At 44.6% G+C, this 25299-nt stretch overlaps 1 protein-coding gene across 2 annotated transcripts; it reads right to left on the minus strand.

Annotated features, from left to right (window-relative positions):
- Positions 1-1014: 1014 nt before the first annotated feature.
- Positions 1015-23678, minus strand: LOC147666703 (photoreceptor-specific nuclear receptor-like). 2 transcript variants are annotated; one of them, XM_086948953.1, is made up of 9 exons: positions 23496-23678; positions 19699-19720; positions 19275-19455; positions 14404-14507; positions 12078-12344; positions 6011-6189; positions 4671-4911; positions 2174-2279; positions 1015-1147 (listed from the first exon to the last, which is right to left on the minus strand). In XM_086948953.1, exons 1-9 carry the CDS (start codon positions 23676-23678, stop codon positions 1015-1017), a joined length of 1416 nt encoding a protein of 471 aa, XP_086805079.1. The 2 variants fall into 2 exon arrangements, with proteins under 2 accessions (XP_086805079.1, XP_086805080.1); XM_086948954.1 differs by lacking the exons at positions 19699-19720; positions 23496-23678 and adding an exon at positions 23046-23103 and having other exon boundaries at positions 19275-19425.
- Positions 23679-25299: the final 1621 nt, after the last annotated feature.

Genomic DNA, 25299 nt, shown 5'->3' on the forward strand with positions numbered 1-25299 from the left:
TACAAACTGAACCCCACCCCAAAAAAAACTCCTACAGTGACACAAAATACACTTCCAGATGGATGACATTATTTTATCCTTTCTCAGTGTGAGGTAAATACAATATGCTAAAATGGACACTTCATTGCAGTGTGCTCTGATCCTACTTAGCACATGTCAAAGAGGACACAGTTGTTCTGCAAGGATTTTTGGTGCTAAAGGGGGAGTGAACTTGTGCTACACCCCACCAGCAATGAGGCCCATTTCATACTTCTAGGGCTTATTCCAGACCAGGGGCCTCCTAGGCACCTTCATAGATTTGCTGTGCTGTAGTACAATACTGTCAGGACACTTTATGGGGCATTTCAGTCTATAAAATAGATTGTTGTTACCCAGATTGTCTCATTGAATCTTTTCCTATTGTCCTTAGCGGGTCAGCAGGTCATGACCGCATGGTCAGTCAGTCCTTCGTATCGCTTGATCTTTAAAGTTGGACACGCCCTCTAGATTCCATGTCCGTTACCTTGACTTGCGCTAGTGTGCTTGCGCGGAATGATTCTTGGCTCAACCGCTAGTTGCAGTAACTCATATCCCAAGAGGCAGAAATATGTTACATATACATAGACACTATGTCCTTATCACCATAAGCACAATACTTCATTTTCTGCCTTGATTGACCTGCGAGTCCGGAGCAGGTACTTGTACCCTCTTCTTGTTGATCGACACATAATACTGACTAAAAAATAGCAATAAAGATCATCTCTCCTGGGTGGTGTCGTTTGCAGGCATAACAGGGTCACAGTTTAAGATGCACAGGAAAACCTGCTTCTCCTCTATACTGAACAAGCTATCACGCGGAGCGGGCTCCTGAGGACCTCCGCAGCACAGATGGACCGCGTGCTGGCACAGTCAGGAGGCCATGTTGGATTACCTACTGAGTAGTCCTCTTCACCCAGAGAACTGAGAGTAAGACGGGATGGATGGAGCACTGCAAGGGGTTTAGTGGAGCCGAAGACAGAGAGCAAGCAGCATGGTCTAGTTCTTGAACATGTCGCAAAGCAGTTTCTCCATCGGGGTATTGCCAATGGTTCTGTGAAAAAAGAGAAGCTCGATGTGGTCAGAAGAAATGAACCTCAGTGAGGGGAGTAGAAGCAGCAACTTCCCAAACCTGGAAGAAACAAGAAAGAGCAAAATCCAGTTACCCTCTAGCTTTATTTTTTAATAGGTTGGATTAAAAAGCTGTTTCAACCTGTTCATACCACGAGTTAAGGCACAGAGACGTCAGATGCTAAACTCACAGGTGGATAAACTCACTCTCAACCCACACACCTGGCATTACCCAGGGTTTCACGATGATTTATCAGCCTCTAGCATCACCAGCATGATTGAGGCTCACTGGATCCATCACATGAGCTAATAACTGCAGAAAAAGGTGCCTGTGTTCTTCTCGCACAGTCCCTGACAGCGTAAAGTTACTTTGTGTTATACTGCAACGTAATGTAATTCTGAGTGACTGAGACTAAGAGACCTCTCACCCAGAGGCTGACGTACCCTTAGTTCGAAATCACAGCTTCTCTATCTGGTCCTATGCCATTGAAAGGAAACTGCTTGTGAAAGGCTATCAATAAAGAGTGATCGGCTACCAAGACAATCAATAGCACCAAGGAGCAACAGCTTAAGGGAAACTGACCAACAGAATATTCCTAAATCAATAGCTAGTTATTACCTACCAAAAACAGTGTAAAAGACCATGTAGAGACATTACTAGTATCTACTATCAGTTCATGGATTTTAAAATCTGTGAGCAAAAAAATTAATTTTGTTAACAAGCCCAGCCGTCTCATACACTAGTTTGCAAACAAAAATGTTTTTAAAGTAGCTTGCAATCTGTTTTTTAGTTTTCCCTTTCATTGGTTTTTACAAAGAGGGAAATATCAAATCCTAACCCACAATTAGTAGGAGGAGGATATCTGTCTGCTGTCAGATGTTTCACCGGCATAGTCCAGGGCAGAAGCAAATCACATGGTAAGAACAAATGTGGGGAGGAGGAAAACAATGTAGTCAAAACCAGCAGACAGCCCATTCCCAACAAAGCATGCATCAGCGACCCTGGAGTGAACATCAGAATACCCGTGCCTGGTACAGTTCGTGCTGACTATCATGCAGGACTCAACAGAGTCATTGACTGTGTTACCTGACAAGCTGGTTTGGGTAGTGTGCCCGGTCGTGTTGCCCCAGCATCATCTGTGACTGGTCCTGCAGATTTTCAACTTGTTCAGGATCCTTCAGGCCTCGCGTTTCTGCACCAAGGTAAGTACATGTTTTAAATTAAACCTATGACATATTAATGTGTGTTTCCCAGCAGAGTTTAAAGTATTTAATAAAGCTGATAAGTAAAGGAAGTAGTGGAATAAAGCAATAGACTTCAAATGGTCTGAAAATCCCCAGAATAGCACATTATTTTATATATTTTACAAATCAAGTTTTCCAATGATTGCTTTTACTCTGGTTTCGTATGCCTAGATGCATTAAGGGATTTTGCATTCGCAAATGGTGCGAATCGCAAAATTCGGCCATTTGCGAATGCAAATCCCGCTTTTGGGATGCATGAAGCATTTTGCTTTTTTCGCAAATTAAGAAATCGCAATTTCATTGCGTTTTCTTAAATTGCGATTGCATTGAAGAAATCGCAATTTTGCGATTTCTTAAATGCAATGCATGATTAATTTAGAATTGCAAATTCGCAATTTGGAAGGGGTAAATTAGCATGAAGTTGAACTTCATGCTAATCTACAGAAAACTTTCAAACATGCACTAGTTGCATATTTGAAAGTTTTAATTTACACACACACATGTCCTTGGGTCATGTGTGTGTGTAAATTGCACTTACAGTTCAATTTCAGGGGTGCAGGGAGGGGTTCTTTGAACCCCCCCCCCCCGCACCCTTGAAATTGCATTCACATTTTGCGAATCGCAAATTGAAATTCGCAAAATGTGAATGCCTTCCCATTGATTCCTATGGGCCTTTTGGCCCATAGGAATCAATGGGAAGGGTTTTCCTTAATTGCGATTCGCAAATTGTGAATCGCAATTAAGGAAAATTACCGAATCGCTAAATATTTTGCGATTTTTTTGATGCATAGCATTTTGCGATTTCTTAATTGTGATTCCTTAATTTTCGCAATTAAGAAATCGCAAAATGTTACAATGATGCATCTAGGGGTTAATGTGCAATCTTCATTGAATTACACTTGGTCTATTTTCTGACCCACCAATATATTTTGATCTCTTATCGATGTAAGCTAACAGTGTATATTCATGATTCAGATTGTTATTTATCACATTATGAACTTTATAATTATCTTTATTAACTATTGTGAAACTTTCGTATCAAATACAAATCCTTACTAAACCATAAAATGTGCATTGAAAGTTCTCTAATATCCTAAAACGCGTTGATGGAACTAAAAAGTACACAATTGTTTAGTCTTTTAACATTGTGACTTCCCAATAGGGACTTAAAAAAAGCCTTAGTCCAAAGGTTAAGATTTGTGCGATTTTAAGATCTTCCCATAAGACAGCATGAGATACTTTAAGTCCTCAAATGACAAGCGTGAAGCGCATATCTCTTTGAAAGGCATTTAGCATATCTGGCCTTCGGTGCTTTTCCTCCCAGTAACAAACCCCTCAAACGAAAAGCTGACTAGTTAGGTCCAATACAAGAGAGCCCCTACCCAACCACCCATGATCCTGATTTGTCCATTCCCGGCTCCTATAGGCACAGTTTAGTTGCTAGCTAGATTTGAACAATAAAGATTCCATTACATAATCACAGAGCACCACAATATCTTTTCATTAAACCGAAAGCATAACATACTCAACTACGTCCCTCTAGGCTTTAAGGGGGTCATTATGATTGCGGTTTTTCCGCATCCTCAAGGCCCGCGGAAGCCACCTCCGGCCCCGAGGATGCGGAAAAACCGCAGCGGACTGACCAAAGACCCACCGCCACATTAGGATGGCTGGTGGGTCCTGGTTTCTGTCCGCAGCTTTTCCGCCGCGGTCGGATTACAACCGCAGCGGAAAAGCTCTAATATGGTGATGGTGTCTCTCAGACACCGTCCGCCATATTAGGATGGGCTATCAATTATGCTTTTCCGCTGCGGTTTTCCGCCGTGGAAAAGCATACAGAACTTCACTGCGGGGGCCCGTTGCGGGCCCCCTAGGTGAAGGGGGGATGGGGGGTGCACATGGGGGGTACCTATGGTACCCCCCTGCATGTGCATGCAGAAAGCGGCAGGCACCGCGCGGTGCCTGCCTCTTTCTGCAAGCACATGCAATGACTGCATTTTTAACATTGCCGCGGGTGCAGCTTGAAGCCGCACCCGCCGCAATGTTAAAAATAGAGGATGTGACCGCCAGGGTGGCGTTCACATCCTAATTGCACAGGAGGGAACTCCGCATGCCATGCGGAGGTTCCCTCCTGCTCTGGGGTCGCGGACGGACGCAAGTCCGTCCGCGATCCTAATGAGGCCCTAAGTATGTATTAATTTTTAGCTGTTAAATAACAAGAATGGTTTTCATTGAGCAGGATGCATTACTTCTACCTAGGTAGAGGAGACAGTATATTTGACCCAAATGGAGGCATCCCTTTAAAATATTTGCATTGAGGGCTTGAATGATGGCCGTACCTGGTTTGAAGAGCACTATAGCTTTCATACAGGCGAATTCTGTAGGATCCACATTGATAGACTTGAAGCGTGCAATCGTTTCCTGAAGGCTTCGAATATCTATGCCCGATGACACTGCTTTCCCATTTATGCTTGGTGAGAGTTCAGGCACAGAGAGTAGCGGACAGTTTTCCAAAGGCATTGACCACTGGATGGCGCATAGAAGGAACAACTCACTCCAGGCCTCTTCCAGCAAGATCACCTTGAAGGGAGAAGAAAGGCAGAGAAAATGGACATTTACCCACAAAACGTTAATTCTTGTTCCATGAGATATCTCTTCAATTAAAGAACCCGGGCCCAACACCCATACTGGTTGAAAGCTATTCAATGAAATTGTGTCATACTGTTTAGCACTGCACTGCCTGTGAGACAGCTAAATATTATCATGCTATTTATTATTGTAATATAATTCATGTTCTTAAAGCCGCATCTTTATCTCGCCCTTAATTCCTAATTCAGTTTCAGCTTTAATTGTGAGGCAGATCACTACCCAATTCTCAGTTCAACCTGCAATAAAAACCCACAACCTTTAACTTGTGCTCAGTCCCAAACTCAGCCAAACCAGCGTTTCTTAGCTTTCTTATCAACCCCCAACCAAGGGCTGGCTGCTTTCGTGTCATTATCACCTATTTCAGACTCGACTGGAATCAATATATACTCAAACTTCAGTTCAAGACCCAGCCATGAATGTCTACTCGAACACAAATTGACACCTCGATTCATACAAATACTGTTTAGTTTGTAAATCAGATACTGACTTCAAACCTAATTTAATCTCCACCATCAGCCTTGTTTGAAGGTTTAAATCATGACTGCCAACATGGGCAATTCAAAGTAAAAAAAATCTAAATCCAGATAAATCTCCAATAAAATAATGTCACAATTGAAATTTCTGACATCAGTCAAACTGCACAGCTCACTTCACTTCACCCCAATTCCCAGTCTTACCTCCAGCCCAAGTCTTGATTCTAGTCTAACCGTGTCACCAACTTGGTGCTCCATCGTTTGCCCAGTTTTGAAATCTGAGAGATTCTCAGATGAACGTCAACCTGATTACCAACTTCAGGATTTGTTTGAGACCAAGGGCCTACTTCCATATCAATACTGCACAAGCACCAACTACAGGTAAATGTTGTTCCAGGGGGCCAACCCCATCCCATACTCTAGAAGCTCTCAAACCACATCCCACACAAACCACCTCACTGACAGAATCCACAAATTTAATGCCACAGTATCTGAAACGTTAGAGGAGCTTTTAAGGTCAGACGCCCTCTCACCAACCTACAGAAGGCATAGTTTACCTGGTCCCTAAAGGGAAGGTTGGAGAAGACGGGGAGGTTTTTGGCCCACTTGACCGCCATGAAGAGGAGCCGTGCTGACGTCTCGTAGATGCTCTCAGGACTCGGAGGGTATGTTGACATCTGGTACTCTGTTGAAGAACGCTCTGGTTCGTTGCTTGTCACATCAATGTTTTCATCGGCTGACGAGAAGGAAAACATTCTGTCAAGGTTTTGTCGAACCGTCTCAAGAAATAACATTAAAGCGAAAGCCCTTTCAGAGCCCTGATCGCTGCTGTTCCTCGAGGCCTTATCATGGTTTTTTAGGTTCTGGTGTATGATTGGTTCCACTATATCCGTGTGGGACAAGAATATTTTGGAAAATGTCAGCATGATGAAAAAAAATGATGTTATTAGCCTATCAGCACACAGGATTTCCAAGAACGCCCTATGATATCCCATTTTTTGTAGTTGCCATTTCGAGATCCATTTTCCCTCCCTGAACAGCATGGGAAACGGCTCTGCAACTTTCCATTTAGGAATCAGCTGTGGACCATTTTGTGTAACGTTTGAACTAAGACAATGATAGAACCATTTTGCTAAGAATGAGCAGAAAGAAATGCATTTAGTTTGTTATTTTTGGCATCTTTCAAATCTACGAAGTATCCAAAATTAGTTCACCTCATTCCTTGTTATGAACAAAAAAATGGTGCAAATTGAGTTTGCCACATTTTTCCCGATATTTGAACCCATTCTTTTTTATTTCACAAGCGGCAAAAATAGTGCCGACTAATCTGCTCCATGTTTGCCAGGTGCAAAACGGTAGATACTATTGTCGAATGTTTAAATGCCTTTACAACGTCTATAACAACATATTTTTGCTTTTATTTAATGAGTAAATATGTTGCTGGTTAGTGTTTCTTACTTATTTGAATTCTGTTTTAGGCAAAGTGCCTTGACACAATTATTTGATGTAGTTTTACTATCAGCTAGTGATTCTTACTAAACTGAAGCTTGTTTTAATCAAGGTGCCTTGACACAACTATTTACTATTCGCCTGCCCAAACTTGCTTGAGAATAGCTTATTTTGGCAAATGCCCTAGAGAAGGCTACCTGCGACATTTTATCGTTTTAATTCCATTACCAGATGGTAAAAAGCATGAGTATACACAGACAGTATTCACAGTAAGGACTCACTTGTGAGGATGCGTTACAGAATGCCATTTATGTGAAATTGGTCTGGACTTTACTGGAAAGGCATTTATTAGGCTATTGCTTAAAAGTGTCGTTGGAGGAAGATGAATTTGGGAAGCAAGTATAAGACCTGTTGTCTGGTGTACTTTTTAGTAGACCTATTTCCCGGAGTCTTTGGAGTTAACATGCAGGGGCATACATTTTTAATTAAGTGATGGACCCTGATGCAGTGTTGTGGGGACATTGGGTTGTCTTTGGGTATTATTATTGAGATTCTAGACTAGAGCTAAGGCTAAGATTGAATTAGCTTTCCAATGGGGTGACATATACATTGAAAAGTGTGGGGTCGAGCGAGGACTCCTGTGGGACCACGCAAAGGGAGAGAGTACTAAATTGTCCAGTTAAACCGATTGTTCACGTCCATGAAGGAACGAGCTAACTAAGTTCCATGCAGTGCCTGAGATACCGATGTGAGCTAGACGAGCCAGCAGTCTTCCATGGTTGACGGTGTCAAACGCTTCCAACAAATCGAGTAAGATCAGGGCTGCCCTGCCACCCTAATCGAGGGAAGTCCTGATCTCTTTGTCACTTTAATTAAGGCCATTTCCAAACTATGCTGCAAAAGCAGAAGCCAAACTGGTTAGCATACATTAAATTGTGGACTTGAATAAACCCAACAAATTGAGTATTCATTACTTTCTCAATAACCTTAGCAGACATAGGTAGACGTGAGATGGGGCGATAACTATTCAGGTTCAAAGGGTCCGTGGAAGGTTTCTTTATGACCATGATCACTGAGGCTTTCTTACATATAGTTGTAAAAGAGCCAGACTGAAACATTAGATGGAATATATATTCCAGCCAGTCAGTGTCGGAGAAATGGTCTCCGCAAAAAGAGCAGTAACGCTGAGTGGACAGGGGTCCCCAGGGATCCAAATCTGGTGGATTTAACCAACCTTGTAACCTTGACAATGGAGGCTGGAGTGAATACCGTAAAGGTAGGGTCAGCCCGGATAAAGCTAGGGCAGACAGAACAGCAATGGAAAGGAGCATTCATGGTGGAGAAAGTGTTGCAAATATTTTCTATATTCTGAAGAAAAAAGCTGCCAAAGAGTTGCAAAAAGATTGACTGGAGTTCATAGATTGCTTAGCAGAATCAGTTGTGAGCTTGAGCACAGGTTGGAAAAGTTTCTTGGTGGAATTTGTAGCTGATTCAATTCTATTAGTAAAATAGGCATCTTTTACTGTGAGTATTTTCCCCTTGTAAATGCTCAAGGACCTTTATACTTTACTTTTTCAACATCGTTGTACTCTAGTCTCTTTTTTTTCACTTGCTTCCTGCCGCTCTGCTTGAGAGCCTTCAAGTCTTGTGAGTACCAAGGTGCAGAGACATTATTTCTCTTATATCTGGCAGTTCTAGGTGGAGCCAAGGTGCAGACAGCAGTATCTACCCAATGTGTATATTGAGCAATGGCCGAAATCATCTCATCGGAGAGGAGGGGTATTGAGTCTTCTAACCATTTGGAGAAATGTTCCAAATCGACTTTGTGCTGTGAATGTTGTACTGGAAGAGGCTCTAAATGGTGATGAGGGGCTATGACTACAATATGAAACAGGATGGCGCTGTGGTCTGACCAAGCTAAGGGAAGAATATTTGTAATGCTCAATAAAGTGTTTATGGTAAAAATACCGTCCAAGGTGTGACCCGTCAAGTGAGTAGGGCCATCGACCAATTGTGAGAGACCTAAAGAGGACATGATCTGGAGAAAACCTATTAACTCTCTGTTTGACTGGGCCTCTAGGGGAAAATTAGTCACCCAGCACCGTATAATTAGTCGAAAGAATATTGGCCTCTAGAAGGCTACTGAATTCTGACTGAATTCCTGCAAGAAAATTAAACGTGGGCCAGGTGGGTAGTGGTTCACGCTTCCCTTGAAAAACTTGAACTTAGAGAGTGAAATAATAATGGAGAGCGCCTCACATGGAAGCAGTTAGACTTGACAGGCTTAAGGTGGTCTTCGACCAAACTTTTTGCCTTATTTGTTCATTTTTGCTGGTCTTGTTTTGTTGGCCTTAGGACACTCTGCACTTCTACAACTTCTAACCAGTGCTAACGTCTGTGTGCTCACTCCCTAAAATATGGTAGCATTGACTTACGCCCAATTTGCACATTCATTTTACTTTAAATGCTACTAGTGGGCCTGCAGCACTAATTGTGCCACCCACTTAAGTAGCCTGTCAAACATGCCTCAGGCCTGCCATAGCAGTCTGTGTGTGCAGTTTAAACTGCCATTTTGACCTGACAAAAATAAACCTTTTGCCAGGCCTAAACCTTCCTTTATAATACATATGTTATCCGTAGGGTGAGCCTTAAACAATCCATAAGGCAGGCTGCAATGTGTTTAAAAAGTTGGACATGTACACACTCTTACATTCGTCTTTCATTACTGCAAGGCCTGCCACTCCCATAGGATAACATTGGGGTACCTTATTACATTTAATAAGTGCTTACCTTCAATTGGGAGCAGGTAGGAATATTGAGTTTAGTGTCTAAAGAAGTGTGATTTAAAACCCTCTTTAATGGTAAAGTTGGATTTTAAATCACAATTCCTAAAATGCCACTTTTAGAAAGTTGGAATTATCTTGTCCCAACCATTTGGTGCCTGCAGCCTAGGAGAGGATGTGGCGTAATGAACTGAGATGCCAACTTTGGAAACGGTGGGAGCCAGGTTCGAGTCTCGGCGTCGGCATCAACATCCTGTGATTCTTGGCAAATCACTTAATCTCCCCGTGCATACTATTCAGCTCCTTGATACCCTCAAGGGTGAATTGCCACACTGTACAAATCTTGGATTTATTTATCCTGGGTCATTTGGCTAGGTGTAGATGGCAGTTGGACTTTGTGTATTGCTCCAAGACAGTGCGACAAAGGGGGAATAGGTGTTAGGGGGAATAGGTGTTGGCAGGATGTGCCATCTCTGAGTTGACATAGGGAAGGTGCTGTCACCTACCACACTTGCTTATCACAAAAGCTCTGCCTGAGCACACTCAGAAAGGGTTGGACACTACTCATTTATATTACCAGACAAGCTTGGGCCATGGCAGGGAGGTAGGCCATTCTAAACACCTCTTGGGGTGGAAACCTCCAGAAACTTCTCCTCCTTCTTAGCTAGCACCATGTATGAATAAAGGACCCTCAGACCCAACTCTTCAGGACACCTCTGGAAAGGTGGATACTATAGAAGGACTGCAGTGCTGCTCAGCTGCCAGAAGGACTGCTAAACTGCTGCCCTACTACACCACTGTCCTGCTGCCCTACTTGATGAGAAGGAAGATTGGATCAGCACTCTTCCTCCCAGGCTCAAATGACTCCAAGGTTGGGCTGACTGACCTCCTGTTCTGAGCTACAGCAGCATAACAACCCACAAAGGTTTCCCTGCATTTGCTAACCTGACCTGCTTCCTGGACCTGCAACTGGACCTGACTGAGCCCTGATGGTCTCTGCTGGAGTGAGTTCATGATCCCCAAAGAGATGCCCCTCCGGCCCTGGACTCCTTGTGTGGCATAAGTTGAGCTCCCTCTTCAAGAAAAGGAGAAATCCTCAAGTTGTGGGCTCTTTGCTACTCTGAAGAGGCTTGTTCGTGCCAAGACCTAGCTGCATGTGCCACCCACCAACTCGAAGCTCCGGTTATCTTGACTTCTCACGCTACGACATCAACAGCCCAGGGTGGCTACCAATGCAAATCTCCAGTAATGACCATCTACGATGTCCAAGAGGATCTTAGTGCTACAGTGATGACTGTCCGCGACACCCGGCCTGATCTTCATGCTACAGCGAAGATCGGCGCTTCGCATTCCCTGCTCCTTGCAGCCCCCTCCACCGCAAATCGAACAGTTCACGCTGGAATTGGAAGGTTTCTCTTTCAGCAGATTAACCTGGTGCCTGTACCTGGCCCATGCTCCATTGCAGTCGGCCTGAACTTGTGACTTTCACCCAGTCTTCGCACCACCAGATCGCATGTGTTGGTTTTTTGCTTTAAAGTGATTTTCTTATCCGAATCTTTGAGACTGCATATTTCTGGTTATACTGGTTGGATTTTTGTTTTGGTCTCAAATAATTTATTTAATTTTACTCTACATTTCTAAATCGGTGAGGAATATTTCTTGTGTGGTGTTTTCCCTTTAATACCTTTTGAAGTGCTGCAAAAATACTTTACACATTAGCCTGACTACTTTTGTGAGAAGCTACCAGAGGGTTAAGCACAGTTTCATTTCGTGTTTGCTTATGTTTAATCCTTACAAGAATTGTGGTTGCTGCTTGAGTGGGGTTTCATCCCCCTCAACCGCCTTCCTACTTCTTAGCATTTCTTTAGAGCCAGTCTAAGCTATCTGAGGGGCCTGTAGAGATCAGACAAATTTGAAACCTGACGTAATCCATTCTATCTCAGCAGCCCGTCTGCCACTTTAGACACCACCCCACCAATGTCCTCATCCTCATGGGGCAGTCCACTTATAGAAAACGTAAGTATTTTAGGAGGGAAACGACCTTTACAACGCAGTCGTTACACCGTGATACATTTATATTTCGGTCATTACAAAGCAAGTTGCTACAACAACTTGCGCTGGATGGCGCTCTACACTAAGGAATAGTATGATTTACTACTCCAACACCTTCCCTACTGTTACACACACTGGAGTTGGAATAGTAAATCATACTATTCCTAAGTCCAGTTCCTCTAGCGCAAGTCGTCGTAACGACTTGCGTGGTAATAACCGCAATGTAACGTACAGCGATCTAAATGATTGCGTTGTATTGTCACATACTCATATCAGGGTGAATTACCTGCAAGTGGTTTATATAGCTTCGAGTAGGCACAAACAATGAAATGTAACTCACCATCTTCAGGCTCTAGCTTCGCGCAGGTCTCAGCTGTCATCAAGCTAGCCATGAAGCGGTGGTTGTTGGGAGGAGTCTGTGCCCTGGTAGCCTGGGGTCTGGATATTGTTGCCGAGACTGGTAGCCTCAGGTTTTGCAGTGTAGGACAGGAAGGCAGAGGAGGGTCCCGTGTTGTAGCAAGATGCTCAGATCTGCTGTCGGAGTCCAGTTCGATGCTGTCAAGCCGGACCTGCGCGGTGCTCCGCGGCTGACGCTCATTCTGTACCGCTGTGGGATAAATCATCCGGTACACAACAAGGGTGAGAGAGGAACAGGAGGAAGGAAGGTAAAGGTTAGATGAGTTACTTGATCTGCAAGGTGGCCAGAAATACAAAGCAAGAGACATGAACAATGCATATGGTCACTCAACTGTCAAAATCCTATGCCTGCAACACGCCACATACAGAGAATGCAAAAGGTTATTGGGGTTGCATCAGCAATATCATTTGGGGAAAGTATATTTGAAATTCGTTAAAAGCAATGGAACAAACGTTTTGGAAGAGGTAAAATGTGGAACTAAGAATGAATTCTGGGGTGGAGGGCGGGGGGCGGTGACAGGTAGTTGAAGAGACAGCACTATATCATATCAACCAATCAGCATTTGTAGAGCGCAGCACTGTAACCCCTGGGGGTATGTTGGCGCTGGGGTGGAGGTCTAATTCGAAAAGCCTGGTCCTGAAGAAATGGCAGGAAGAGGGATGAAACAAGCAGAAAAAGGCAAAACAGAGGGCAGAAAAACAAGCGAGCAGAAAAGGCTACAAACAGAGGGTAGAAGAACCATTAGAAAAAAGAAAACAGAGCAGACGAGGGTAAAATAGAGGGCCCAAAAACGAGCAGAAAATGCCACCGAGCAGAAAAAATTGCAGAAAATGTAAAACACAGGGCAGAAAAGCAGAAATGCAAAACAGGGCAAAAAAACGAGCAAAAAATGCAAAACAGAGCAGAAGAGGGACAAACAGAGGGCAGGAAATGCAAAATGGAGGGCAGGAAGACAAGTAGAAAAAGCCAAAACAGCGGGCACAAAAAAAAGGCATAACAGAGGGCAGACAAACGAGCAGACAAAGGCAACACAGGGCAGTAAAACAAGAAGAAAAGGCAAAACTGAGGGCATAAAAACGAGCAGAGAAGACAAAACAGAGAAAGATATGAGCAGTGGAGGCACACACAGAGAGTAGGAGATAGACAGGCAGCAGAGGGTAGTGGACTGTGGGAAAGCTGGACAGGAGAACTGTCGCAGGGGGGGCTGCACGAGGACTTCAGGGGTAGTGTGCCAATGTATGACACAAGGGTAGTGGGAATATCACACTTCAGATTTGTGGTTGGCTGTGGGTGTCCTGTGCATTAAAAAGACTAAAATATCAACGAGTTGGGGGGCCTTGTGATAATAACTTGGAGAGCTGGGTAGGGAGCTGTCATATTTTCTAAGGATTGCCTTTATATAAAGGTGATTTTCCAGTTGTCAGCAGAGTTCTATTTCTTTGTGAAGGTCCGTGACTAGAAGCTTGTAAATCTATCTACTCAGTTACTTGCAATATCCTAAATGTTCAGAACGTGCACGTTTTTTAATCCTATATATACATAAAATATATATAATACTGGCTGGACTTGTAAAAGTGATCCGTCTCCTTGGTATTATGATGCTCTATTGCAACACGAGCTAATTTCACAGCAACATAGTATTTTAATTGCAGTTCGAAAAGTGTGTATTTCTTTATCTTAAATGGAATAAACAGACTATATGTAGTTCGCCTAGTGCTCCATTGAAGTCAGGGACTGTAAATCGGCAGGTTTAAAGAAAAAACTAGCTATTTTACAAGTTGAGGCATGTTTGACAGAGGCTAACGCGTTAGAACATAATTCCCCAGGGAGACCAGTGCTGGTCACTTCACAAGAGTGTATACCACCTGAATATTCAGGGCAGGAGTGTGGGGCATAAGTAACTCTGGATGAAGTCTGGTTTCACTCAAACTCATGCCTGGTCTGGACTCAGTCAGAGTCCTCCTGACGTCTGTTCTCACAAAAAGTCCTGCCAAAGTCTCACTTCTTCATCCATGGGCGTCCCAAAGTGTAGCCCAACATCCTAAAATGTGTCCTTTCACGTATCCGCCCACTTGCTGAGGTTCACACACATACAGACTGTTCCTGAATCTGTCTTTTCACCTCAATGTGCTAAAAACTGGGCTGTCCGGGGCCCACTCAGATTTGAATCAAATAGCCTTATGCTCCCAACAGATGACGCCCACATGCATTCCATGAACTCCCTGGTTTCTGTAGAGCCCCCTCTTACCATCCTTGTTCATGCCTGCCTGGAGGCACTTCTTCAACCTGCAGGCTTGGCACTGGTTTCTGTGAGCTTTATCCACCGGGCACAACCCTGTACCAGCCTGGCACCTGAGAGGAAACACAAGCCCTTGTTAGTTAATGTCCGCCCTGGTGATAAGGGGACAGGGTCAGGCTGTGAAGAAGTCAATATGAGGTAAAGGACGAGAAAAGACTGAAGGAGTCTGAGGAACCAGAGAAGAGGACTTAGAGGACTGAAGCTGGAAAAGAGAGAAAAGGATACAAAGAGGCAACTTGGGAAGAAAAACACGAAGGGTGGAGGAGAGGCCGGGGTGCCACAGAGCACAAGTGTTCACCGTATAAGAGAATACATCAGTAAAGAAGCAAACCGAGCCCAGTTAGGTTCCTTACACACCGGCCATTCCTGAATTCCAAGTGTTCATAACATAAAATGAAAACCATGACCAGGTAATCAGCAGTGAGAACAGCCTATAGGACAATAACTACTTCTAAACAAAAAATACTTCAGTCACACTTATGATGAAGGTGCGTTTGTACAATCATGAGAAGTTGAAGCAGTAGTCACTTTTTATTTACAAGAAGCGACTGACCGTACCCTTATGGTAAGCACATTGTATATATGCTTAGCAGATATTGACTACTACCTTAATGTGTTGTATTAGAGATCTTTTTTAAGTGTGGTGCTCTTTTCGCTTCTGGGCGCAGTTTACTTTAGTGATGGCTTCTCTTTCCACCCTGGCCTGCCCATAGCTAACACGTGTGATACACGCCACACAGTTGCTGTGAAGACTAAGAGGCGAAGAGATCCTTAGATGGTGGCGTGCCCCTGGGATCGCAAAATGATGGTTTTATCTGTTCAGGTACTTACTGAGCACGACGTTTGCAGTGATACCACAACTGTGAAGATAATTGTTTATTATAGAACTAACACAAATTGGTGTTGCTGATTAGGGATCTACATTCCTAGAAGTCCTCTGGTTTTTTCAGTATTGTCATGAGTAATTTGCACTTGTCTAGCAAAAATAAAAAGGTTTGCCAAAGTGGCCTTGCCTTCAAGCATTATCACCCTGAGGTTTAGACATCAAGCGTGTCAAAGGAAAACTGATCACTTTGCAAGACTCCCCTAAATACAATCTGTTATAGGGTCAACCCCCACTTTGAGATTAATAATTGTACAGCACTCCATCTTTCATGACAGCTGCCTGTTACCTGGATGTAGGATCACACTATACCCTTGGCCCACCGGGTGTCTGACCCAAATATAACCAGGATTTATATGTAGTGACATGGGCGCACAATGGTAGGTTCTCATCCACAACAGCTGTTTTTGAAGCCTCCATCACATGTGAAGTTTCCTTGAGAGTTATCATTCTTCTTAGAGATACAAGAATTATCTTTAACAAAGGTGAAATGTTTATCCTATAAACACAACAAAGTAAGGGGAACCCATTGCACACTTCTACGTTCACAGGATTCGCCTCACCGGTTAGGCAAGTGGTCTTACTCATGGCCACCCTTGATGGTGGTAAAAGTTCAAGCGGGGATAAGGTGCGTTCTCAGTGAGTTTACATGCACATTAATTAATGTCATTCCTTGCATTCACAGAACAGTAGATTCCATTATGGTGTGGCATCTGTAAACTTTACAAAAGTGTTTTTCGAGAGACACCATGTACTTTGGTTTAAAGACCAGTATTTCAAGATTCACATCAAATTGGTATTTTATGTCGCGATTCATCTGTGATTTTCTCATAAAAGTATTGAATTTCTTTTAAATCTGTAGGGCAGAACTCAGCCAACATCTATTTTGCATTGAACTAGTCAACTTCAGTGCTACAAACACTGAACAAAAATGATTCCCCATGTTAGACTAATGTTCTGATTTGTTACCTTTGCCTCAAATTGTAAAGCGCTCTGATATCCTTCGGGATCAAGTTCGCGCTATATAAAACTTTATAAATAAATAAATAAATAAAATCTTAAGCTAAATACAAAAATCTAGAGAGCTATGACTCTGTAATGTTCCTCATTCAAAATCCTGAGCTTAATTTAAAATGAAAGGATACTACAAAAGATGTGTGCTTAATCAAAAAACACACCGTATCCTATATAGCATTTGTATTTAGGTTGAATTTCCCTTGTTGGTAATATCGTGCACCATTTACATAGACTCAAAATTTGAAACAAATGTTGAAGATACGGGGAGATTATAGCCAGAATGAAAGTCTAAAACTAAAAGGAGGGTCATTTAGAAAATCAGCAACAGAAGCTAAAGAACAATATATAGGTAAGATTGGATTATATTAAATGAAGTGTATGTTTTGCATAAAAATAGGTAATGTTAATATATATGTTTGCCAAAAATATGTACAAATAAACTAAATAGAAGGACAGTACAGAATATTTTAATGCAACCAATTAAAAGCTTGGAGCAGGGATAGAAAATAAAAAAATGGTTGACTGCTTACTGTGTCTCCCTATTATGGCATTGTTGCAACATTAAATTCTTTTTACAACTTAGATATTGATAAATGATTTATAATTCTGCGGGCATATGTGTGTTAAATACAGGGCTATTCACTGTAAATACAAATAATCTTTGGGATAAGTTAAATAAATATGGAAGTGATACATAACATAATCAATATGGTGTGACTATTTACAAAGGGAAAATTTACCAACACATTCGGTGGCTGATTTAAGACTTTGGTAAAGTTTAGGTCGCTCATGACTGTGTTGGCTTTGACACTTCGCGCCCCTTCCATCAGAATACACTTTTTTGTTGTAAGAACAGTTACTGTGCAAAGCCCCACATTAGACTCTCTTTAACACCATCAGCTTATCGGCCCAGGTGTGATGAAAACCAGTGACTAAGACTATTTGCTTCTAGCTTCTACATCAATGAGTAGGATCCTTCAGGGAGGCATGGACTGTATCAGGGAACAGGGTGGAGGATGGTACAACTCAACAGCAGCAGGGTCTTATGTAATCCATCCTACTCAGTGCCTTGCATAGCAGGGTGTTTTACTTATACGAAAATCAACCCAGACCACAGGCAAAGCATGCTCTGTTGCAGAATCGGTCTGCTCTGGTGGGCCAGGTGAATGATGACAGCCGATACCCACTTTTTGGAAAAATGTTAAAAGGCAGAGTAGTTTCATGGCTTCATCGGTTAAACACTCACTGCTGACATTTCCTGTGATCTGCAGGCCAACTTAGCCTTGGCTTCCTCTATTAGGAGGGCCGTAAATGGAGTACTATTAAACTGTGTAACACTAACATCTCTTATTTATAGAACTTAGAAATGGCAGAAGTGCAGTATGAAGGGGTAGTGTCATTACTACGAGTCATGGCGCCTTGTGATTCCTGGTACCTGCTGCAAAGAATGCGCTTTTTCCTTTCAACTTGTATGCCGGAAGATTCGTTCTGTGAACCAGGCAGTAGTGTGACCTGCTAAATTCACCAAGAACAGAGTTGAGTAGAGAGCTGTGCAGGTGCAGACAAAGGTACTCAGAAAAATGTGGACCTAGGTCGTAGGAAGTCTGCTGCAGGGGGCGCCCTGGGTTTGGGCCCAGCTCGCTCATGCTAGAGGCCTGCACAGGACCAGTAGACCAGAGTTTTAATTCTGGCCCCCGTACTCGACTAAATTGTGTGATCCTGTGCAAATCGGTTCAACTTCTTGTACTTGAGTTCTTTTTTGTCGAAATTCTGCCTCTTCACAAACATGGTCAACACCAGAGTTAAGTAGTCATGTATGTTTCCATGTCCAATTTGTATAAGGTGAACCTAGCTAAAGGGAGGCTGAGCTCTACACAGGGTCAACGACAATCCGTGATTGGAGAAGAAGTTGGACTTTCACTTCGTTGTGATGTATAAAAGCAGAGCTTTAAATGGGATGAAAAAACTGGGGGGTCTATATTAGGGGCGGGGCCAATGTAATTAAGGGCGTGGCTTAAAAACAAGTAAGCTAAAAATCTGTACCTACCATAATGTGCTGCCCGACTTGTATTTTGCAGTTTCTGTCATTGCATCCAGATATATGATACAACAAGTAATATTATACTTACAAGTCAGGAGTATTGGCTTTGTCAATGGTTGTTAGTTGCATGAGATAAATAAGCAGCAACTATGGCTTGTGTATATTATTGAAAAAGCTTCCACTTAAGGCCCTGGTGACACCACGACAATGCTGCTGCTCCTGAGTTTCAAAAAGAGAAGGGAAATCCAGAGAGAAAATGACTCCCTTTAAAGGATTTCCCTTCCCCTACAAATCTCACTTGACATGACATCATGACCTCATGCAGTAACTGCTCAACTGGTGAGAAGGGAGCAGTGTGAGCAGTGCACATCGATGTACCTGCTGTCACTGCAGTCCGGGGAAAAAACAGACCGCCTGTGGCAGGGCACAAAAGAGAGCCCGATTGAGATCCGTTTCGAGGCTCTCTGATATAAAGATGAAATGATGGGAAGAAGACGAGGTGTAGCATATGAAAGATGCTTTATTAATCAGATGGTAGATATCAAGGGTGGACGCCACCAGGAGCAGCTCATTCGTTGCTCAGCCCGACTCTAACTGATCCTCACACTCACACAAGCATTCCAACACTCCATTCTCACGTGCACCGACATTCCACTAACATTCTACCTTTGGCTGAGCAGCAAGACCTACAACTAGTCCACTACACTCTCTTTAAAAAAACGCCGGTGCTCAGACCCGGCCCACTTAGTATAAAAGACAATAATAACACGCACTGCAACAGTTTCCATTCCTTTGCTGTGTGCCCCAACTACGCAGATATGTATGCTTAGTGGGGCGGACACAGCGCGGTGTATTCTGGGAGGGCTCTGGGCCCCTCACCTGTAGATGAGCTTCCTGCGCACGCTCCTCTTGAAGAAGCCGCTGCAGCCGTTGCAGGCGTAGATGCCGTAGTGCTTGCCGCTGCTGCTGTCGCCACACACCTTGCACATCAACACGGGGCTGAGGGCCTTGCCCGGAGAGGGACTGAGAGCTGGGGAGAAAGAGGCAAGGCATGTTAGAACTGACGCGTTGTGGTGCTTGTATGGCCTAGCTATCAACTATACTATACCGATCTCATGAGAGCAACATTTGTATTTTTTTCTGGCTTTTTAGCCAGTATCTCTAAGCATGCTGGGGCTTGTAGTTTTCCTTTTTCCCATCATCAGCCTGCCAATCCTTGCCTGCTTACCTAAATGCTGTCAGGAAAACACCCTAATGATAGATGATCATGGTCAAGCATAGCTCTGCAAACCCAACCCCTAACATTGATTTCTGGTTGCGGGAGCCTGTCAACAGGGATGCATAATAGTGTGCCGCCCGATTGGCATTTTGCTACTTCTCTCCATTCATCCAGATATATAACTAAGGCTTCCTGTTTTCCGTTTTTACTGATTTTTACAGATAAATACAGACAGAAAAAAATGTGTTTGCATTTATTTTTAAAAGTGGATACATACAGAACGTTGTGGATCTTTAAAGTGACTTTCCGTGCTGCCTATCATGAATTATAGGCCAGCAGCTTAGCAGATGGACAGCTTGGGAAATTTAAAAACAGGGTGAAATTTCTTTAAATAAGGGATATGTCAACATACATGTATGGTATAATGCTTGTATTTACCAGTGGATGTAATTTTATGTAAAATGTGACAGCTTAAATAGCTAAAACACAACAGTCTTCAAAGTAGGAGTACGCATCTATCAGTTAAATAATTATGGAAATGTACAGTTTTTCAACATCATTTATACGCAAAACACAAAATAAAAATGGGTAAATACAGATAGAGTGGTCCAAAAATAAATTTGGATAAATACAGGCAGAAATGTTAAAAAAAATAAATGCCTTAAGACCGGGAGCCCTATATATAACACAAGTAACATTACACCTACAACAATTTTGCTCCACGTTTGCCCTATATAAAACTGAAAAATTAGTCTATTTGAAGTTATATCAAAAGCAATTTGGGTAGTACTAGCAGAGTTAAGCTTTTTTTCCACCCTGAAATTAAAAATGGAGAGCCCGATAGGGGCACGTTTTGGCACCTGCTTTTTAGATCTGCTGGTGCTGAGTACCGACAGGACTGGGCCCACTTAAAGCCCTGGTTACCACTTTCACGTATGAGGTCACCTTCCCTCTTTTAATATCCACCGGTGTCGGAGGTTACACCACGATATAGGAAGATGTAAACTCCTATGGAGTGAGAGGTCAGCCCCCTAGTATGAGATGTGAGCCACCTTGAGCCAGATGTCACCCCCTCCTGCAGAGGTTTGCCACCCTAGAGTCAGATGTCAGCCCCTCCTGCAGAGGTTTGCCACCCCAGAGACAGATGTCAGCCCCTCCTGCAGGGATACCCTCCCCAGGTCAAATGTCAGCCCCTCCTGGAAGAGGTTAGCCACCCCAGAGTCAGGCGCCAGCCCCTCCTGGCAGAGGTTAGCCACACTAGAGTCAGAGGTTAGCCACCCTAGGGTCAGATGTTAGCCCCTCCTGGAAGAGGTTAGCCACCCCAGAATGAGGCATCAGCCCTTCCTGGCAGTGGTTAGCCACCCCAGAGTCAGGCATCAGCCCTACCTGGCAGTGGTTAGCCACCCTAGGGTCAGATGTCAGCCCCTCCTGCAGTGGTTAGCCACCCTAGGGTCAGATGCCAGCCCCTCCTGTAGTGGTTAGCCACCCTAGAGTCAGATGTCAGCCCCTCCTGCAGTGGTTATCCACCCTAGGATCAGATGTCAGCCCCTCCTGCAGTGGTTATCCACCCTAGGGTCAGATGCCAGCCCCTCCTGTAGTGGTTAGCCACCCTAGGGTCAGATGCCAGCCCCTCCTGTAGTGGTTATCCACCCTAGGATCAGATGTCAGCCCCTCCTGCAGTGGTTAGACACCCTAGGGTCAGATGCCAGCCCCTCCTGTAGTGGTTAGCCACCCTAGGGTCAGATGCCAGCCCCTCCTGTAGTGGTTATCCACCCTAGGATCAGATGTCAGCCCCTCCTGCAGTGGTTATCCACCCTAGAGTCAGATGTCAGCCCCTCCTGCAGTGGTTATCCACCCCAGAGTCAGGCGCCAGCCCCTCCTGGCAGAGGTTAGCCACACTAGAGTCAGAGGTTAGCCACCCTAGGGTCAGATGTTAGCCCCTCCTGGAAGAGGTTAGCCACCCCAGAGTGAGGCATCAGCCCTTCCTGGCAGTGGTTAGCCACCCCAGAGTCAGGCATCAGCCCTTCCTGGCAGTGGTTAGCCACCCTAGGGTCAGATGTCAGCCCCTCCTGCAGTGGTTAGCCACCCTAGGATCAGATGTCAGCCCCTCCTGTAGTGGTTATCCACCCTAGGATCAGATGTCAGCCCCTCCTGCAGTGATTATCCACCCTAGGGTCAGATGTCAGCCCCTCCTAACGAGGTTAGCCACCCTAGAGTCAGACATAAGTCCCTTCTGCAGAGATAGGCGCCCTAGAAAGAGATATTCCCCCCTCTTGGCAGGGCGTGGCCAGCCTAGAGTCAGAGCCTAGAGTCAGATGACAGCCCTCCTTACTGGAGTCTGAGTCTGAGGTCAGTCCCTTCTGCCGCAGGTCAGTCAGACCACCAACAATAAAATGATAAACCCCTCCCGCCTGATGTTAGCCCCCTCGACTCAGATGTCAGACACATACTATTAGCTCCAGGGGTTTGGTGTAAGCCTCCCCCTGCTGGCAAAGCTTACGCCCCCTTTAGTAAGATGTCAGCCGCGAGCCGCCTCTTCAGTGGCGCGACAATAGTAATTGCCCCCCCCCCCCCCCTCCCTACGTGACCCACCACTGGTTGGCAACCCCATCCAGTGAAAACAGACATTACTCTCTCGGCCTGAGAACAGTGATGTTGTTTCTGTTTCCATTACACGTTTCACTTAACCTTCCATTCCCTAAGATTACCTGCTTTTTCCAGGATGTTATGTTTCTGTGGTGATTTCATGGAACAAATCACTCATGTATAGTGCACACCATGAAGAGTCGACCCTGTGTATCCGAGTTCATGTTGTAGGTGGGTGTTTATAACGAGCCCCAGACAGAGCGAACGTCGCACACTGCCAATCAGCGGATTATAAAGAGGTTCAGAATATGTGTCCATTCAATCCTTGGCCTCTCTGCAGATGGCAAAGAGCAAAGGCCACGTGTGACAATTGTAACTGTGATTCTACAGGAAAGAGTGGGAAGAAGGTTCACAGCTGTCGAACTATTGACAAGGCGAAGGTTAAAGAAAATGCAGTGTTTACAGGGTAGTGGGGTAGTGACTGACATCTCGCAGTGCACTAAATCGCAACCTGTGTTCGCGTTTGCCAACCGCGCGGTTTACAGGCCAGCACGTGCGAATCTTTCAACTAGTGCGAAGAAACATGGAAGCCAGCACTAGGGAAGTTGATTCCAGTGCATTTTATTGCATTCCAGCAACCACTTGCGCAACGCGTTTCCAGGGAATTCTCAGCCTTTTTCTCAGTGTTATATTGCTCTTCCCCTCACAAAAACTAGACACTTCGTTGTACCTCTGATGTTCATCCCCAGAAGAAGGTGGCAACCACCTGCCGACAGATGTGCACCACCCCGAGGACCGGTGACCCCGTCCACCCCCGCACCCCGTGGGTCCCACTCCTGCTTTACCTGCCTGGCTGTCGTCCGCACTGCTGCTTGGCACAGAGTCCGAGGGGGAGGTGGTCATACTCAACCCGCGACGGAAGCGCGAACCCTCTGCTCGCTCCCTTCCAATCCGCAGCCGCTTGTGGCCGAGGGTCTCGCTGACCAGCGCTTTGCACCTCGAGTTCGCTGCATGCGGGTCCAAGCGGTCAGAAGCGTGACTCTCACGCCTTTTTGTTCATATCCAATGTGTTAGGGAACGTCATCGGTTTTCCAGTTTTCCCAGGTGAGCTCCGCTCATCGATAGGACTCCGGGATGAGGTCTCAAGGTTTCTGGTGAGGAGAGAGGTCCATGTCCTGTAGGCCCCGTCAGGCGGGAACCCTGTGCTGTGTTCAGTGAATAGCGACCAGAAGCACGGCGCCGCCCCTCCTCCGGGATCTTTACAGACTTTGAATAATTCTGCAGATTTAGGAAGCGGTTGGTGGCCCAAGTCTCTCAGTGGGACTGTCGGATGAGGACGTGTGTCCCTCTCTCTGCCCGTCCGCTCTGCCCGCCTCGCTGTCCTCTTTTCCGCCCCCGGCTCCCTTGCCTGCTCTCTTCAAGGCTTCTAAGCGCAGGCTGCAGATTAGCTCTTTGCGCTGTGTAAGCAGATGCCTCATCCTCTTAATCTTTACTGTCTCCAAAGGTGGATCAATCAGCCGCACCATGAAGAATTAACAAGGTGCGGGGCTTCACCCGCGAGCCGGAACGCGGTAACATGACCCTTTGCCCCCGTCCAGCCCCCTCAGACACGAGCCACTGACAGATACGGCCGAAGCAGCCACTGCGCACCGACACACACGCACGCCCGCTCACGAACACGCACCCACACACACATCCACAGACCCACACGCGCATACAGACCCACGTGCACCCGCAGACCCACACACACCCACAGACCCGCCACGCACACCACAGACTCACGTAGAGGTGACCAACTGGCATTGGTGCAAATTCAGGACAGTGAGTGTAAAAATTCAGGACAAAGTCAAAATTCAGGACAAAAATTCAGGACAGAAATTTGGGACAAAAGGGTACGTTTTCAGATTCATCAGAGGAGGTCGTGCAATAGTGTATAAGTAAGTAAATAGACAACCAACATAAGTACATGTCAAAATAAGTTTATATTAAGTTGAGACAATCGTCCACCTCACCGTTTTGGTATGTGCACAGCTTTGAGCAACTCTGCAGGTCTTTTTTGTGGTATTTCATATGATATTTTGTTTACAGTTTGGAGTTCCTTTGAAGTGTTGTCCCACCTGCACTGCAGGGAACACAGAGACCATCAGCCTTCATGACACCCCCTTCACCAAAGACCTCCCTCTGCACAGATTCCCTCATTATCAACCTCCTATGGTGCCCCTCATGTCTATATAGATGTGTATTTCATTTATTTTACAGTGCTGCTCCGCCCAATGTAGGGTGTTGAGCACTTTAGCTCATACACTTAATGTTCAGAGACAATGACTCATATAAGTATGTACATCAATGCATAGGAAATGTTACTAAAGGCAAGGAGGGCTACAAGGTGTAGGAGTCACACGGCATCCATACTGTTAGGTACTATATGCAGGGCCACTGGAATTATGCAGCAGGGAGGGCCACATTATGCTGCAGGGTTGACTAAATTATTTGGCAAGAAAAGGGAATTTATGAAGCATAATTCTGCAAATTTTGTCATAGTTGTGAGAAGTTGGCCTGGTATATGATGATCACTATTCTAGTGAGCACCTTGCACCAGTCCAAACGATCCTTATGGTGATTGGTTGTAAGTCAACCTTATAGACCAGCTATCCTATTGGTAGCATGAACAAAAGCAGTCTTAGGCTAAACTCAGAGGGCATGTGAAGCCAGCTGTTTTACCACAGGCAATCCTTTTAACATCAAATGAAAGGACACCACACAAGTTATATATTATAAAATATATGTATTTATTACTAGAATAATCCCCTGTACTCTTTATGAGGACAGAAGCACAAGCGTCAAACAAAGAACTTCATATAACATCTCAAACCGTATACTAAAATAGTGGTATAAGAACCACGTCACGAACAATCGTAAGGCCTAGGGCCTTGAGAATCGCTGGGGCTACACTGGACTAACAAAGGTTAGGTCGGGGGAGGCCCACAGGATGCGGGTGCAGTGTCTATAGGCACACCCGTTTACCAATAGAAGTCAATGGTGCGTAAAAGTTAGAAAGTTACTGATTCGGGAGTCTTCCGACTGGACTAGAACTTAACC

The sequence above is a fragment of the Lissotriton vulgaris genome, unplaced genomic scaffold (genome assembly GCF_964263255.1).
Source record: "Lissotriton vulgaris unplaced genomic scaffold, aLisVul1.2 SCAFFOLD_4160, whole genome shotgun sequence".
Lineage (NCBI taxonomy): Eukaryota > Metazoa > Chordata > Amphibia > Caudata > Salamandridae > Lissotriton > Lissotriton vulgaris.